General features: G+C 42.5%; 1 protein-coding gene across 3 annotated transcripts in view; it reads left to right on the top strand.

Moving 5' to 3' along the window:
* CREB5 (cAMP responsive element binding protein 5) overlaps positions 1–18457 on the top strand; it is a 398853-nt gene that overhangs the window by 141998 nt on the left and 238398 nt on the right. For all 3 annotated transcript variants that reach the window (XM_036327750.1, XM_036327749.1, XM_036327751.1), the window contains exon 5: positions 825–997. In XM_036327750.1, coding sequence (XP_036183643.1) covers positions 825–997 — 173 coding nt within the window. The remainder of the gene's footprint in view (positions 1–824; positions 998–18457) is intronic.

Genomic DNA, 18457 nt, shown 5'->3' with positions numbered 1-18457 from the left:
TGAAAAATCAATAAAATATATTTAAAAAAAAAAATTAGAACCCTCAAGCAACTTAGTCTCATTTTTTCCTTCACTAGTCTGTTCATGCAATATATTATTTACTGAATGCCTACTATGTTCCAAACATAAGGATAGCATTTTGGACACAAACATTCTACATTCTAGAGGGAAAGATAATGAATAAGAAAACAGACAGTCACTCATTCTGTATTCTGTGATTCCATAACATTGTTATGAATTGATTTTATGGAAATATAGCAGACGTTGCAACTGTTGCTCTTGTTTTATTGGATCCCAGACACCCCCTTGTCTGTTCCAATCATCCATCCTCCCAGTTTTGAGGCTTGGGTCATGGGTACCCAGATTACAATTTGGAAAAGTAGCATTTCCTGGGGGAAAATATAGTGGTTGACTGCAAAAGAAAAAAAATAACCCAGTGTGCTTGTCATTCAAAGCAGAATGCCAAAGGGCTCTTCACTAAATCACAGTATTAAGCACATACCGCAGAAATCATTTTCAAATGCAGTATATATCACACTGAGTCACTAAACGTCCCTGATGTAAACCTCACATCAGGATGGCGGCAGTGTGATTAGTGAACTTCAAGGTACTTTCTTATGTGCTTTACTCTTAGGGCAAATAGTTATTTTTCATCTTCTCATAGTTGTAAGTTATAACAAGATGAATGGACCTATGGCTTGCCAGAAGCCATAACTCTCTATTTAGTTGACATAACCAGATTCCCAATTTTGGTCTTTGAGAGTTTGAAAGTAGGATAAAACATTGGCTTCCTCTGACCTTTCCCCTCTGTCTTCTCTGGGCAGAATATCTCGATGCATAATACAGTTGGTGGGGCCATGGCAGGGCCTGGAGCTCACCAGCTTGGCAGCACACGGATGCCCAACCATGACACCAGTGTTGTGATTCAGCAAGCCATGCCGTCACCCCAGTCCAGCTCTGTCATCACACAAGCACCTTCCACCAACCGCCAGATCGGGTAAGGAGACCTCCTTGTTGTTTCTGGGGCCTGGCTGGAGCTCAGGAAAGGTTCTGGATTTTCTTCTCGTTTCTAGTGCCCGGATTAGATGAGACAAAAGTTGGTTTTCCTGGCTGATGTGATATTGCCTAGAGCTCACAGTGATGTTTTTGATAGGAGAAGGGAGACAAGGGTCTCTGGTAGATGCTCTTTGACCCTGACTTTTTAGGGTAGGGGTTGGGGAGCAAGTCATTCTGTATCATTGTTTCTTCAAATAAGATTTGTGAATTGTAAGATGACTATAGGAAACTCTATGGGTGTTATAAAGTCCACAGCATAGTTCTCAAGACAAATACTTGAGGATAGTAGAAAGAAGTTTCTCCCTTCTCTCTCTATTGGTCCGTAGTCATTCCTGGAATAGACAGGCTAAAGAAAGCAGGCCCTCTCCCTCTCATTTACATAAAAAAGATAATCCCAAGGCATTGGTAGGATGGTCCCGGACACTTTGTATTATGGGATGGAAAGACCTCTCACTTCTGAGTATCATGTGAGAGCTCTATTCCTGTGCTACTCAGAGTGGAGTCTGAGGACCAGCAGCCTGGGCATTAGCCAGGAGCTTCTTAGAAATGCAGAATCTCAGCTTCCTTATCTCCAGAGTGAGGATGGTGTCTCTTTTTTCCACCCTCGCAAGAGTAGAGTGAAGAGGAAATAAAATATTTAAGAGCATTCAAGTTCTTAGGAAGAGAAAATAATAACTTAAGCCAAAGAGCTATGATAAATTTATATTGTTGGATGCTGAAAACTGGTTGCTCTATGTTCCCAGAGTTTAAAACAGCAAAGGGAGCCTGCTGTGTTTGGGATATACATCAGAGTGAAGTTTGAATATATTCAATTGAATATTGGATATGGTAATGTAAAAAAATTAGAAGTTGTCCCACAATTTGTCAGTGTGTCTTTTCCCCCTTGTTTCCAATGCTTGTAAGAATTAACAGACCAGAAGCCAGTACTGGGGACACCACTGGCTTATTCCTCCTTCAAATGCTCTAGAAGGGGTACCTTGCCTCATATATTTCATCTTATCTGGGTGGATTGTGACATGCGGAGACCTACCTTAACAAATGAGAGTTGTGGGCAATGACAATTTTGTGATTTTGCTGTGGGTCCGTTTAGTTTCTCATTCAAGAAATAGGAAATGAATCCAACCATTTGAATCCTTGCCTCTGTTTGAAGAAGTCAGCACTAAATTAGCAACTGTCTCTGTTAAAGACTTCTTTTCTTCTCAGATGACTATGGAAGCAAATGTTGCCACTATCTAAAGCAAGAACCTATAATAATATACTAAGAGGGTGGGGTGGGTTGCCGAAATCTCAAGAAACTCCTTCACTCTAGTGGCTTGGCTTTGGGCAGACAATTCACAATTGGCCAGCTAATTATAATTATTTTATTTTTCCTTCAAAGGGAAAAAACATAAAATGTGCGAAAGTTTACTAGCAGTTTTACAGCATTCCTTCTCCCCTGGAGTTCTGCCTCTCCCTGCACCAGTCCCCAGCTACCCTCTTGGAGGCCCTTAGTATTCGGCCATTGTTAGTACAATGCCGGTTTTTGTGAAACAGCCTTTTAAGGGTTAGCCCTAAATTCTGGGATGGGTGTTGACTCTGTCAATAATTTACCTAGCTGGCCCAAGGCTGTACAGTTGGGTGACATTTCTAGGCCATGTCACTATGCTTGGATGGGTGGGGGTGTTTCTCTGATAGTTGTGACCTCCTGACCCACTCCGTTTCCCATTTATTCCCAGTCCTGGGGTGTTGTATGTCTGGTGTGTTCCAGGAGATAATTGTCACTTTTAGGACTCTGTCTCATTGCCAGACTTGAGGGAGGCTGTTTCTTTTCTTCAGATCCTTCCCTGTTGTGCTTACCATGTTGATTTCAACCCACACATCCTGTCATTTCCATTTTCTCTATGTGACCCATTCAAAACCTTGCCCGGATGATCATGGGGGCTCAGCAAGGAACAAGCCAACCCATCTCACAGTGGATTCAGAATGAAACTCTAGGTGGTAACATTTGGGGATGGTTGACTCTTTTATTTCTCTCAGCAAAGAGGAAATGAGTACTTATTTTAAAACATGAGTTCCCTCTGGAGACTGTGTCTTTAAATGAGCATTTGAAATTGCAGATAGTTTTTTTTTTTGAGGCTGCACAGAACCATATTGTAGTAATATTCTGATTTTTATCACAACCTCAAATATTTAAGTGTCAAAATCTGGCCAAGCCACCTGCAAATGTTTGCCATGGCAACTGGCCAACAAAAACAGCAAACAGCAATGAAAGTCTTCATTCAGGCTCTGTGCTTAAGCTGCATCCAGCCAGAGGGGCTGGGACCCACCTGTGCCCATGCACAGTGCCCTTTTGCCGTGGCCAGTGGGTGTGTTCACGACTGGGACTTTGTGCAGAGGAAGGGGGCCGCCTGTCTCCCACTCCCTGTCTTTTGCCCCCCTTCTACCAGTGCTCAGCTTCTGCTGCTAACCCCACTTTTGCTCTCCTTTCTGCCCCCTCCTTTCAGACTGTATTTAAGCTTAGAGGCTTGGATGTATTGAGAGTGGTACTGACATGAAGGACTGGGAAATGGGAGCAGTGTTAGTTCTCATGGATTTGGGAGACAACGTATGCATCCTAGTAAGCATTTGATTTTCATACTTTCTGAGTAGGCACTGAGCTACATTGTTCTAAAATGGTTGGAAACGCAAAAATCTGAAGAAATAAGATTAACAGTAGTTAGACAAGCAACATGGCAACTTTCATTCCATCCCCTTCCATGCTCTGCTGTGCCCTTTTTCCAGTTCTGTGGAAGTAGTGCTGTTATCCCAATAGAAGCTGGAGGTAAGTATAAATATCCCAAATTGCACTTGTGTGGTTAGGCCGGCTAGAAAAACACACAGCACTAGAGAGTGTGGGAGGTATCCCCAAACTAGTGACTACTTGTGCATTGTCAAACTGGCAGACACTCTGTCGGGAAGAGTGTCTTTGGCTGATTGATGGCAGCATTTTAAGAGATAAGTTTTCCAGATGGGAAAAAAGAGTGAGGCACGGGCTGTGGGGGAGACAAGTGAGACAGAAAACAAGCATGTGTTAAATATAGATGAAATCGATTCATCCTTGGACCAAATATGTGGCAGATTCCAAGATCTCTACTCTAGTCATTTTTATTAGATATCATGTAACAGGCTCATTAATTCAGTATCAAGCCAGCAAAGCCTGGGGAAAATGGTAGATGAGCAGGTAGTGGTAGTGCAAATTCTTTTTTTCTCTGACTCTCTGTTTATCTCTGTCTATCTCTCGCTCTGTCTTCTCTCACATGAGACATTTCTGTAGGAGCCAATACTCAGATGAGTAGGTGGCTATGATCTTGATAGATCCCAGCTTCCCTGAAGAAGTCTATTTCTCTTTTGGAGTAAATGATAGTGAGTAATTCATGATCAGTCATTCTTCAGGAGAGCAATGAAGATAATATGGAGTGTGGAGTTCTGCAAGAATGGGTATAAGTGCTGAGTTCTGACAGGTTATGGGAGCCACTGCCAAAATATTCCATCAATTTTCTTCCTGTATTTAAAATGTTCTTAAATGTTAATTAAAATATATAAGCTGGTTAGATTATTGGTGGATATTATTTGACAGTAATTGTTTACAGTGGAAGTGTGATACATCTAACATCAGAATACACAAATGTTCCTACCAAGACTGATATTTGGAAAGAAGATATATCTGGTCCATTGTGAAATATTCTAGTAAATATACTAGAAACTTCAAAATATGTTCAACAGCGAACATATGTGACCTCTCCCTGATTTTATACCAATTAGTCCGGAAATATACATGTCCATGTGATATGTGGGTATATTGGCTACTTGGCCATAAACTCTATTTGCATGGTGCTGTAGCGAGGCACTCTAGAACTAACACTTAGCCAGAAATTCATATAAAATATTGTAGAATATTTATATAAAATATGATTTTTATGAAAACCATAAAAAGGAGTCGACACTCATCATAAATTGTACTTTCTCTCACCCTTTCTGTGCTTCTTTCTCTCTTTGCAATCCCTGACACTATGTGCCATACAAAATAGCTCAATGGACATGACCGAGGAAAATAATGATGATGATAATAATAATAATAATAATGAAAATCTTATTGCATCTTAGAACTTGTTGGTGTTAAAAGCAAGGGAACCTCTCCTATAAGAGTCATGTGGTTTTGTTCTATGAATTGGTGTTGCTGCTTGAGCTGTCCGTGGAGATGAGGATGTAAATTGACTCAAGGGTTTCTTTGTCATTGTTGCTCTGAAAAAGTAAGCCCAAAAGAATGGAGAGAGGTCAGGAAATGATGCCATCACAGAAAGGCATGGCTTAAAGAAGATTTAAATAATAAGCAGTTTAGAGTTTAAGAGTGTACTTGCTCTGTAAATGCATAGGTGTACAAATCCATTATTAAAAGTTTTCTTAAACTCCACAAACCAACAGAGCATGATGAAGACTGCCCACCACAAGACAGCTGTCACTGCCTACCACAAGCTAATGCAAGTGACATTCAGGCCAGCCTTCTTCCTGCGGAGTCAACAGGCCAGCAGGTCCCAGGTCATCACTGGCCCATGGCCATTCCCCAGGGCAGCTTGAAGCCCTCTTTGAGTAATTCAGACGAGAAGCCATTATTTCCTGCTTTATGTTTTGTTGAATATCATGACTATGAACATTGCTTTATTGTTAGAAAGTTGCTGGATCTTTCGCAGCACTGAGAACATTTACGAGGGCCCTTCAGGGGGATGCTTTCTGGGAGGGTTGATGGACTTAACCATATGGCTCCCGTTAAATCCCATGCAGAGCCTTGAGAATTACCTCTGACAAGGGGGCCAACAGCCTTCCACTCACAGAGTTTTATGTGTGGAACAAAACATTAAGTACTGATACTTGAGGAAATATAAGGTTTCTTAACATTCAAAAGTTGTAATACCACATGGTATTGTGGCCAGATGAAGGGGACAGCGCCAGAACAGCAGAGCACATAGACATGTATTCCAAGAAGCAGAAAAATACCCCTGCTCTCCTCTCTGAATATGGCTTTGCCTCTGATCCCACGGGTAAGGCTGGTATCTTCGTGTCTCAGCTCCTCACCTGGAACACAGCAAGGCTGGCGTCTTAGCTCAGACTTCTATAGCAAAATACCATAGACCCAGTGGCTTTAACAACAGACATTTGTTTCTCATAGTTCTGAAAGCTTGAAAGCCCAAGGTCAAGGTACCAGGAGATTCAGTTCTTGGTGAGGGCTCTCTTCTTCCCTTGTAGAGGGCTGCCATCTTCTTGTGTATTCACCTGGGGTGTGTGTGTGTGTGTGTGTGTGTGTGTGTGTGTGTGTGTGTAGGAGAGAGAGAAGGAGAATATGTGAGCTTTGGTGTCTCTTCCTGTTCTTATAAGGACACTAATCCCATTATAGGAGCTTCACTCTCATGACCTCATCTAAACCTAATTACCCCCCAAAGGCTCCCACCTCCGAACATTTATTCCATAACAGCTAGTCTCTTTGGGAGAAAGAATCAGATGTCACTCCTCAATGGCTCAAGATTTTTGTTAGAAAAACCCCTTGATTAGCAGGCTGATACTGAAGGGAAGGAAACTAACCTTTATCCAACATCTACTTCTTGCCAGGCACTCATCTAGCTTTGCATGTTGTTTCCTATAATTCTCCAAGAGCCCAGAGAGGTAGCCATTATGTACTCCAGTTTTATTGCCCAAAGAAGAGAAGTAACTTGTCCATAGTCATTCAGCCAGGGAGATGAGCAGAGTTTTGAAAGTAGGTCTATTGGACTCCAAAGCAGATGTTTTCCCTGTGCTCCTGCCCATGGAAACCCCAGCGCCATGGAAGGCACATAAGTATGTCTGACCATTTAGGAGAATCATATACAAACATGAGTTGGCTAATGCTCACTGTATCCGGTTACAGTTTGAAATGCACCTGTGCTTTCACACACCTGCAGGGCTGTCAAGGGCAGAGGTGGACACTCAGAGTTGCCAGCAGATACTTCAGTCCTTCAGGAGAAATATATTATAGTTCCCTAGCCCTCAAGGAAGGGAAATTGGGGATTGTCATGAGCACTTGAATACAGAGATTGAGTCTGTACCTGGGAGATCTTCTGGCCAAATTCCCTCATTTTTAAGAAAACCAAAGTCACCTCAGAGAGTCACTGCCCTTTCTTTTTATTATTATTATTATTATTATTATTATTATTATTATTTTATTATTGCTTAAAGTAATACAAAGGGTATTACATATGTGTCCATTTTTCTCCCCCACCCTAGACAGTCCCCTAGCCTCCCCTATCCCCCAGTGTCTTATGTCCATTGGTTATGCTTAAATGCATGCATACAAGTCCTTCGGTTGATCTCTTACCCCCCTCCCTCCTGCCCCTCCACCACCCTCCCCGGCCTTCCCGCTGCAGTTTGACAATCTGTTTGAGGCAGCTCTGCCTCTGTATCTATTATTGTTCAAAAGTTTATAATGGTCTCTATTATCCATGAATGAGTGAGATCATGTGGTATTTTTCCTTCATTGACTGGCTTATTTCACTTAGCATAATGCTCTCCAGTTCCATCCATGCCGTTGCAAATGGTAAGAGTTCCTTCCTTTTTAGAGCAGCATAGTATTCCATCATGTAGATGTACCACAGTTTTCTAATCCATTCATCTACTGATGGGCACTTAGGCTGTTTCCAGATCTTAGCTATGGTGAATTGTGCTGCTATGAACATAGGGGTGCATATATCCTTTCTGATTGGTGTTTCTGGTTTCTTGGGATATATTCCTAGAAGTGGGATCACAGGGTCAAATGGGAGTTCCATTTTCAGTTTTTTGAGGAAACTCCATACTGTCTTCCATAGTGGCTGCACCAGTCTGCATTCCCATCAGCAGTGCACAAGTGTTCCTTTTTCTCCACATCCTCTCCAGCACTTGTCGTTTGTTGATTTGTTGATGATAGCCAGTCTGACAGGTGAGAGATGGTACCTCATTGTTGTTTTGATTTGCATCTCTCCGATGATTAGTGACTTTGAGCATGTTTTCATATGTCTCTTGAGAGTCACTGCCCTTTCTGCTCCACATTTGGCTTCTTGGTTTTTAGGAAGACACTGTGCCCTACCAAATGAAGTGTGACTTCCAGGCTTATTCTGTGGATAGGTGATTTTGCCTATGACCTCCTCTTGGAGGAAGATTTTATCTTATGAACACACAAATTTCCAGAATCTTCCATACAAGTGTTTCTGTGCATAACCCCTTCGCCCATTTTTAGAACAGATAAGCACAGAAGAGGGGAAGAGGGTCTGCTTCTAGAGCAAAGAGCCCATGATTATTTAGTTTATGTCTTTCATAACTCTAAATACTTACTCTTTTGTGCAGAATATTGAAAAAATAAACCTGGAAAACAACAGCCTGCTCAGAGCCAAACCATGACAGGTCAGAGCAGAGTCTTAGAAAAATATTAGCCAAGGGTTCAGATGTCATGGATTTAGGATAGTCCGGGCTCTGCTATTTAAAAAGGTTTATAACCTTGGCCAAGTACTCAGCTTCTCTAAGCCCCAGTTCCTTTACCTATATAGGATAGGGTTAGCCAGCTGACCACAAGTCAGTCCCAGCAACAGTACCCTCATTCAAAGCTTCTTTTCTTTCTCACATTTATTTTTTCCTCTTGGTTTGTTTTCATCCAAGAGCTGAGTTTAGTATGAGTTCTGGATTATCTGAGCTCCAGGATGTGTTCGCATACCCAGTAGGTGAAGAACAGTGTAGGACTTGGAAATGCTTGGGAAGTGGAAGCCAGTCAAAGAGAGGGTTTCCCGCAAAAGAAGCCAGAGAGACCTGAATTCCAGGCTCAACTCCTATTCCTATGTGAATATCAACAACTTTATAATTCTGTTGACCTTGCCCATTTTATAGTTCAGTAAAGTGATGTTCAGAGAGGAAGTAACTTGCCCTGGGTCATAACGATAATGACAAGAGCCAGAACTAGAAGCCAGGCTACCCACACCGTACTCTCTCAATGAATGTGACCTTGGGAGCTACTTTGGGAGCTTAGTTCTACATACAGACCATGTGTCACTTCCACCTGTGCACTAAACTTATCAAGAAATTGTTCTTTTATGCTCACTTTGCTAAAAGTGGCTTTTGTTAGAGATATAACTACAAAAACAATAGCATAATATTAAAAGATGTAAAATAAATCCAGTGCAAGAAACATGGACAATGATCTTGCCAGACACAAGTCTATGGGAAAATACAATCTACTATCTTCTATTCTGGCATTATTATTATTTGGGGGGGGTAGTCTACTTTGTGGAAGAGCTGAAAAACAGGGCTTTAGCTTACATCAATATTTAGCATCTTCCTAGGGATAAGCCTTGGATAGGTGCCATATAACTAAACATTGAGAGTTGAGGGTATATATTTCCCAAAATAAAAAATGCAATAATTAACTGTACCTTTCTGTACTTGTCATAGTTCCTCTATGGGGATTGGCTGGGTAACTTCTGTTTTCAGGGACAGAAGCATGAATGCCCAGCTGGCTCACCACTATAGGTTTACATGGCTCATGGTGTGGTGTTTAGAGAGAATCCCAGGACTAAGTGTAGCCATTCCTTGAAGAATTCCAAAAGGGATATTAACATGGAAAAATGATTCCTGTGTGTAGTGCTCTGCAAGGTGGGCATGTCCAGAGAAATGAACTTGATAAAATAGAACTGGCCCTTTGGAAGGGGGAGTATACTTTGCTCTTTGGGAGACTGAGCACGTCCAAGTAATCTGGCAGTGTCCCAGCGGGCATTTCTGATTATCTGTAGCTTGCATATTCCTAAGTACTATATGTCTCACAAAGTTCAAATAACTCTCTATGAACTGATTGACAAGTAGGTTCTGAGTTAAGAGAGGACTGTTTTAGAATTTGCAGATGGGCCATGGTACCCATGGCATATACAACGTGTTCATATAATTGGACATTTGGGGAGTCAAAAGATCATTGATTCAACAGTTTCCTCATGTGTTTTTCAATTATATTAGACCAAATGGATTTTCTGTACTACCATTTTTTATATTCTTTCTTATGAGTATTTAGTTAAGGTTTATGCAAACTCTATGGATGTTTTACCATTGGTTGGATGAGAATATCATATAAATAGCAAATTTGGTCTTGGATTTTGGATGTACTAGTAAAGGCAGTCCTTGTTCGCGGAATCCTATTTCAATGAGTCAGTACAAAGCCACTGATGGAGAGATGGGAAGTTGGGACTGGCGGTTACGCCTGTACTGCTCAGAAGCTCTGGGACTTTAAATAGGCCCCTTCACCTAAATGGGCCCTACTTTCCTATCTTATAAGGTATCCTTTAAGAAGAGTAAGAAGAAGAAAAAGGTAAAGATACAAATTATGAACAACAAACATGCATCTATCAACAAGTGAATCTAAGAATCAAGTGAATAAATAATCTGGTGATCATAATAGAATCAGAGACATACAAAGGGAATGGACTGGCTATTCTTGGTGGGGAAAGGGGTGTGGGAGATGCGGGAAGAGACTGGACAAAAATCATGCACCTATGAATGAGGACAGTGGGTGGGGAGTGAGGGCAGAGGGTGGGGCAGGAACTGGGAGGAGGGGAGTTATGGGGGGAAAAAAGAGGAACAAATGTAATAATCTGAACAATAAAGATTTAATTAAAAAAAAATAAAAGAAAGAATGAAACTAGATTGTCTAGTAAGTGCCCTCTTCTAGCTTTGGGAACAACTTTGTTTCCTTATCATCACTAACACTCCACACTGCTTAGCTCATATAAATTATAAAAGAATAAATTCCATAAAATAGATATATTCACATTTAGCAGGAAATCTAGTAATCTAGTTGCCAAGTATGTTGTGCTTTTGGTAAAGATCAACATAAAATTCTTGTAGAGTAATAAACATTCTTAATGGCACCAGACACATTTAAAAGAATTTGGAGTTTTATAGTTTTTCCCCCTTTGGCAAAGTGTATTTTGGCTGGTAAATAGGCCGGTAAAGTCTGTAAAATGATAGGACCCTTGTGAGTGTGGGGTAGAGACATGCCGGAATGTGCTAGGGTTGCTTTTGCTGGGGTGCAGATCTTTGTAGAGAACAGATGGCCCCAAACATCTTTGAAATGCCAGAAATGAACCAGATATTGGTTCAGATGTGGTAATTCACAAGCCAAATGCATAGCATTCTACAGCTGACCTTCAATTTATTATGTTCAGTCCATAGAACCCATAAACATTTTCTACACAAATAATCATAATGGTAATGCAACAACAGACACCCATCCCCAAGTCACCAGGCCACTGAACACTTGTCAAATATAAAATGTCATTCTCAGAACCTGTAGGAGCCGGAGGCCAAGCATTTGGCAGACTTTCAGGGATCACTGCATAGTGTGGCATTTCCCCTCACTTTTCCCAATGTCTTGCTCAAATTGAGTACCTGAAGAGAGAAGCAGTAGAGTGCTTAATTGAAGAAGAACGGGCTACTTCCACTTCAGTACTGTTTGACTAGTATGGGGGGAGCCATTTTGATAAACCTGCAAACTCAGTGAAACCAACATCTACCTCTAATGCCTTTCTGTAGCCCAGTGTTGAGTCAGGTCATATTGTTAATGACAAAAACAAAACAAAAATGCAGTTTTATAAATGCACATTCCAAAGTATAGTCTCTCTAAAACATTGAAAGAATGAATTCTTTAAATGATGCGAAATAAACTGTACTATTTCATAAGACTGGAAAATTTTAACATCAGCATCCAAATGAAAATTGTCTCTATGTGTGTTTGTGTGCACACATTTCATAATATTTTGCTTTACTAAAACATGATTTAGGCCATTTGACAATGTATATAATGTTATTCAAAACCCTTGAAGAATTTTGCCAGATGTATTCTGTGTATTCCACATAACATGGTGTTCATAACGCCCCTTATAACTGGCCTCTTACATGACAATAAACTGTACCAGCACCTTGAAACCACATTTAAAGAATAGTCGTAGTAACCATATTCTCAGGTGATGATTAAAAATAAATAAAGAAAAGAAAAGAGAAAGAAAAAGAAAACTCATGTAGATTCAGATTAGCCCCTTTACCTAGTTTTCATAAAGTTGAAACAGTTCCTCATTATCTAGAAAATGACCATTTGGTTGATGGATTATGTTTTCAGGAGGAGCTACTTTTTATTTCTCTGACACCTTGGCATCATTGGTATGTGAGGGGAGATACTGAAGTGTTAATGCTGATATCCCAGGAGGGTGGAGACAGCCAAATCCTGGTGTGGGGGAGGGGCATAGCTCAGGTGGAGGAGGGAGACTATTTCATGGTAAACGGCTGTGTGGCACTGACCAGGGGCTTGGAGCTTCACCAAGGAAGGCTTCCATCCCCAGGAGATTCTGACTTACAGCTGCAGGGAATGGGGATGGGAGGGCACTGATCTGAGGTTCCTTCCTTCCCTCTTCCCTCTTCCCCTCTCTCTTTCCTTTCATCTCTCCTAGAAGGAAAGGAAGAATGTATCAAATTATTCATGTCTGTCATTTCGCCATAGCTCTGGCTAAAAGTCTGGAATTGGAGAAAGTTTAAAATGTTTAACTAAAAGGGAAATGAGGTGTGTGTGTGTGTGTGTGTGTGTGTGTGGTGTCAACTACTAGACATGTCCCAATCCCCGCTCACTGGGTGGATAGTTGCTATTTATTTAATTTAGCTCTGTAGTCAAGCTCTTTGCAGGGAACCAGAGGAGTGAGTTTGTCCAGATCTCTTTTGGCAAATGTGCGCGTGTTTGTGTGAAAGAGAGAGAGAGAAAGAGGGAGAGGCAGAGAGGCGGGAGGAGAGAGAGAGAGAGATTTTTCTTAAACAATGTGTGTGAAACTTTGGCTGTCCCACTGAAGCCACAGACAAACCTCATATTGGGTCCACCGCGTTCCATAATTATTATTGCCATTAGGAATAATTATTATTTGCTTCGTTGAGTTGGCAGTTTGGAGCCTGCCTGAGACAGAGGCTTCTCACAGGAGCCGAGGAGCACAAAGGACCGAGCACTCACCCACAAGTGCTTCAACATGTTTGGACGACATCCTGCTCTTGGTTCACTTCATTGGGTTTCCTACACATTGAGCTGCAAACTGAATGAAGAGTTCATCAAATACAGAACCGGCATGAATGAGCACCGGCACGTAAAGCTTTTTGATTGGATGCCGGGATTCTTGGCTTTTCTCAAGTCTGGAGACAAGAGTTCTTTCTTTTTTCTCAAGTTTGAGATGAGAGTTCTTTCTTGCATTTCTTTAATTAAACATAAAAAATAAATAATGAGATGGAACTTCATTGAGAGGCTGGGCTTGAAAAGGCATGAGATGGAAATGAAGACGAACAAGAGGAACAACCAATGGAAAAGCAGCAGGGCTATTCAGGAGGCAGAATAGTCACAACCCTAACGTCATGTTTTCCTGACTTGTTTGCCTCTGTGCACACAAACTCTCCAGGTTCCAGATTCTGTACTGTTTCCTCTCCCTTTGCCTTATCATTTTGAAATAACTGCCACAGGCATCCCCCACACCCTTCTCAGGGATCTCAGGTAGACTGTGGCCAGGTGTTTGGAACCAGCAGAGAGCCCATGGCAGAAGCTGGGCCTGGCAGAACGGCCCACCAAGTCATTACAGAGAATAGAGCATGGCACACATTCTTCTAGACATTATTTTTCCCACAAGACTTTGTTGGTTCCTTGCCAAGGTCTGTAACAGTCACAGGCCTGTGGGTGCTTAAAGAGAACAGCACACACCCTTAAGTGTGGGTGTCTGTCCTCTCCCTTTAACCTCTTCCTCCCAGGTTGGGTGTTTGTAACAAAAGCTGCTGAATCAGAAGAAGGAAAAACAAAACAAAACCCCAACGTCCTGATGTAGACGCGTCAGACCCAACACCGTGAAGGTCGGTTTTGTCTCCACAGATGCCCAGTCTGTCCTCCATCCCAAAGCCAATGGGATTCCTAGACAGGGTCAGGCAGGACCAGTGAAACCTTGCTGGGCATGAGGGGAGACACCGTGTGTGTAACAACAATATCCCTCCGTTGGTCAGGAATGGAGGCAACTGGCTACCCACGTTCTCCCAGATGTGGAGCCCAAATGGGGGAAGTGCCAAGAATCCCTAAAAAGAGACTTCTTTTGTTATTACACTTTCATTAAATGGGTTCCTTGGGTGAATGCGCCTGTATACCTAAGATGCAAGTGAAAGTTTCACTGGAGTGGTTTCCAGGCATTTGTGGTCCTGGATTTATATGTAGGAACACTGTTTAGAGGGAGAATTCGACAAAGCTGCATGCCTGTCTGCGTTTGCATACAAGATGGCAGTGCAGTCTATAAAGGAAAAGAACCCTGAATTTCATCAGTAGGAGTAAAAGCTGTCTTCAGATCAGATTTTCTGCAAGTGTGGAATTGCTGCTTTTTCAATTTTCACTTGTTCTAGGAATTTGGGGTAGAGATAGGCCAGGAAAGTGGCCTCCCTTGGCATGGAGTTTCATAAAGATGGAACCTTAATTTGTTCCATTTCAGGGTAACCTTCGCAAGGAATCACGATTTCAGGAGGCCCTGTGGAGTGGATTGTTTATATCAGTCCTTAGTTTCTTTGTTACCTTTTTATTCAGAGAGCCTGCTGGACTGCATCTTTTATAGTCTCAGCAAGTGCTTATTTTAATGGTATTTCTATAGAAAGCATTTGATCCTTCATATTTCCATAATGGATTTCTCTGGAAAGCTGGGGATTTTCCAAAGTCTAATTGTTACATCAGTTTTTATAGTGATGGGCCTGATGTTTCTTCTATTAAAAGCCGCCTCTCCATTAATTGACTTAATTTTAGGCCCTTTTCTATAGTCAAGCAATGAAAAGAGCTTGCAAATTCTATTACTTGTTCCAAAATGAGGTGTGTGGTGAGTTCTAGGGTGGGGGGAGCTTCCAAAGGGAACAGGGTGCTATCAGAGCCTAGAGTCACATTAGATGGCAGACCCTGAGGGAGAGGTGCTGACGTCACAGTCTGACATATGACAACAGTCAGGAAACAGTTGTTTTCTCAGCTGCACAGAGATTTTTTCTTTTAAAAAACACATAACTGCCTGGTATAAGAGATGAGCAGGGTTCCCCCAGCATGTTACGATGTGAGGCCCATGTGCCATGTTATAAAGATGAATTACTAGAATAAGGGCAACTAGAATCTATTAACCTGGTATCTATTGAGCCTGTTTGGGGGCTGTCAGAAATGAGGGGACGTGCCACACCAGTGTTGTTCAGTGGTTGAGCGTTGACTCATGAACCAAGACGTCACTGGCTTGATTCCCTGTCAGGGCACATCCCCAGTAGGGTGTGTACAGGAGGCAGCCAGTTGATGTTTCTCTCTCATATATATTGCTGTCTCTCTATCCCTCTCCCTTCCTCTCTCTCTCAAAAATCAATAAAAAACATTTTTTAAAAATGAAGGAACATGGAGATCAGCCAGCAGGGCACCCCATCTCCCAAAGTGCCTCACCCAGAGCAGCTCCGCATAGTTTATTTCGTTGAGTTTCTGCATAAGCAACTGTTTGAATGAAGTTCTCTAGCAAGGCCAAAGTTTGAAAACTCCAGAGTTGGAAGATTCCTTTCTCTCCACGTACTGTCTTAGAAGTGAATTCCTGGGCAGGCATATGTAGGACCATCTTGACAGGTTTCCTGTTGAACTAGCGCCACCATCGCCATTGTGGCAAGTACTGGTAAATGAGATCGGAGAAACGCGCTCTGGTTTCTGAAATGAAGGGGGTTTCTGGGGACTAAAACATGAAAGAACTTTTAGTTGATGGGAGGGAAGAAAATTGTCAAAAGAAAAACACTAAGACTTCATGGGAACCTGTACATTTTAATCTCTCAGGAAAAGGAAGAGCAACAACAAAGGATGGTGCGTTGTTTCCGTTCACTTTTCTAGGCAGGGTACTCCAACACTGTGATCGCCAGGCTGAGGCCCTGGGACACAGGCGGGCCACAGAGGCAGCGGCCACAGACCCAGAACCCCACATGCCTTTGCCTTGGCCCCTCTACCTTTAATCTGCAGACCTGCCCTCTTTCTCCGTGTAAGTTAAGCTCTCCAGATTTTGCTATTATTTTTCTTTCTCCGCCATTTCACCTTTACTGAAGTCTAACCTCTCTGCATCTATCCCTAGAGGAATATGATGGCTGCCTCCTTGGAAGCCTCCTCTGCGCTCGCCCCCTGGGACAACCCCTTACTTCAGGCTCAGCTTGTCCTGTCTATGGGCAATGCCCAGTTATGTCCATCTTTAACTACTGTGTATATGTTATTCTGAGTCAAATTGCACCTCCCCCTAAAAAGATATGTTGAAGCCCTAACCCCGGGGCCTCGGAAGGTGACCTTATTTGGAAATTGGATCTCTGCAGATGTATTCAAGTTATGATGAGGTTATATGGATTAGGGCGGGCATAGACCAAGCGAGTTCCTCACAAGTGGCCATGTGATGGCAGAGGCAGGGGTTGGAGTGATGCCTCTTGAGATCAAGGAAAGACAGGGTTCTCTGGCAACTGCATGAAACTGGGAGAGAAGCATGGGGCACAGAGCCTCGGGAAAACCAGCCCTGCACACCTGATTTCAGCCTTCTGACCTCCAGAACATTGAGAGAATACTTTTCTGTTGTTTTTCAACCACCCTGTTCATGGCAAGTAGTTCCGACAGCCCTAGGAAAGTAATACATGTGTCTTCGTATCTCTAGGGACCTATTAACTTTGCCAAAAGAATTGTGATTTTTTTTTTTGAAATCTATCACTCTATTCCCCATTTATTCAACAGGAACAGAGAGTCAGATAAAAGCATTGGAGAACAAAGCTAAGAATAAAAGTAAAATTATTCTCTGGAGAACTGGTGTCTTGTTGGAGTTGGGAACTGTTTGGTGGATTAGTCTTCATTCTCCATTTGTACAGAGAGGAAGCCAAGAGGCCTACTCTAGATCAACAGACCCGCTATCAGTACCTTCCGATGAAAGATGTGGTGAGAGATACAGTTTACCTGGGCTGCAAGCCTGCAGTGCCATAAAAAACCCACTTTGCGGCGAGTGGAGGTGAGGGTGGCTTTTCCTCAGCCCTGTGCACTCTGCTTTGTATCTGCTGGATTCTAAAGGATGCGGGCATTGTTGATTAAGCTGTCTAACCTATAATTTACAAGGAAAGCAGGCTCAGCACTCCATGCAGGTAGTGGGGCTTTTAATCTCGGCCTTCCAGAAGTTTTTAGCAGCTAAGGACATTTCCTAAACATTGAAGGCCGGGCTCCAGTGACTCATCTGAGGAAGGACACCCCAGGGTGATGGGTTTTGTTTTCCCGTGTGTGTGTGTGTGTGTGTGTGTGTGTGTGTGTGTGTGTGTGTTTCTTCAGGCACTGAGCCTAATCACCAAGAGCTTTCTTTTGGATGGTGCCTAATTCCTTTCAGCCCCTCAGCCTGCGGGCTGGTGCTCATTCTCATGACTGATCAGGGTTTTAGCTGCTGTTCTCCTAATACATGTTTTTGAAAAGGGAAGTAGCTTACTTATGTGGCAGCACTGTTCTTTTGATCTGTTAACTTTTCTTAATTCTTTTTGAAGCATCCTTCTGCCTCCTTTTCTGGCTCTGAGTGATTTAAGGGAAAAATCCTGGAGTTTAGATGCTCTGAGAAACCTAATGCCCCGAGAAATCCAGTAAAGCCCACCGCCAGAATTGTGTTGGGGGGCGAGGGCTATGGGGATGACCACCCAGAGTGAGAGCCCGCTCAGATGACAAAAGCAAGCCGACATATACCTGTGTGAGGCTGCCACTGAGTAGCGGGCTGTAGGCTGCACATACCTGTGGAGGTGGGACTACACTAACATGTATTCAAACATCTGAAAATTTCAAATTTGCTTTCAGGGAAGTGTGTTTGCCCCTCCGTATATAATAGATGCAAAGGGTTTTTATTGTCTCCCCTCCCTTAGTTTGAATAATCACATCTTAGGAACTTTGTATTTTTTTGGATTCAGAGTGAACCATCCTGGGTTTTCTTTTACTTAATGGGCTCTTCAAATCACTATATCACCTTGATTCCCTTGATATTTTAAATCAACCAGAACATGGAAGCAATTCTCCTGGCCACACCCCTGTTGATGTGAAGTGACACCTCCCATGGCTCCTGCTGTTTGTGGTGTCAGCCTTGTTGGTCAGAACTTGGGTTGGGTGTCTTCCAAATTCAGGTGCCTCTCTGGTCCTGATGAAAGACGCACAGGTAAGCACAGGGGCTGCTACAGCAGGTAGGGAGGGGAGGAAGCAGAGAGTTCCCCAAACAGCTCAGATCTCTGGGAGGGAGCAGGATGTTCTCATAATCTTCGTAAAATAATAAAAACTATAAAACATTTTCCTGCAGTTCTACCCAAGTAAAAG

The sequence above is a fragment of the Myotis myotis genome, unplaced genomic scaffold (assembly GCF_014108235.1).
Source record: "Myotis myotis isolate mMyoMyo1 unplaced genomic scaffold, mMyoMyo1.p scaffold_m19_p_11, whole genome shotgun sequence".
Lineage (NCBI taxonomy): Eukaryota > Metazoa > Chordata > Mammalia > Chiroptera > Vespertilionidae > Myotis > Myotis myotis.
This window is presented reverse-complemented; position numbering and strand designations above follow the sequence as displayed.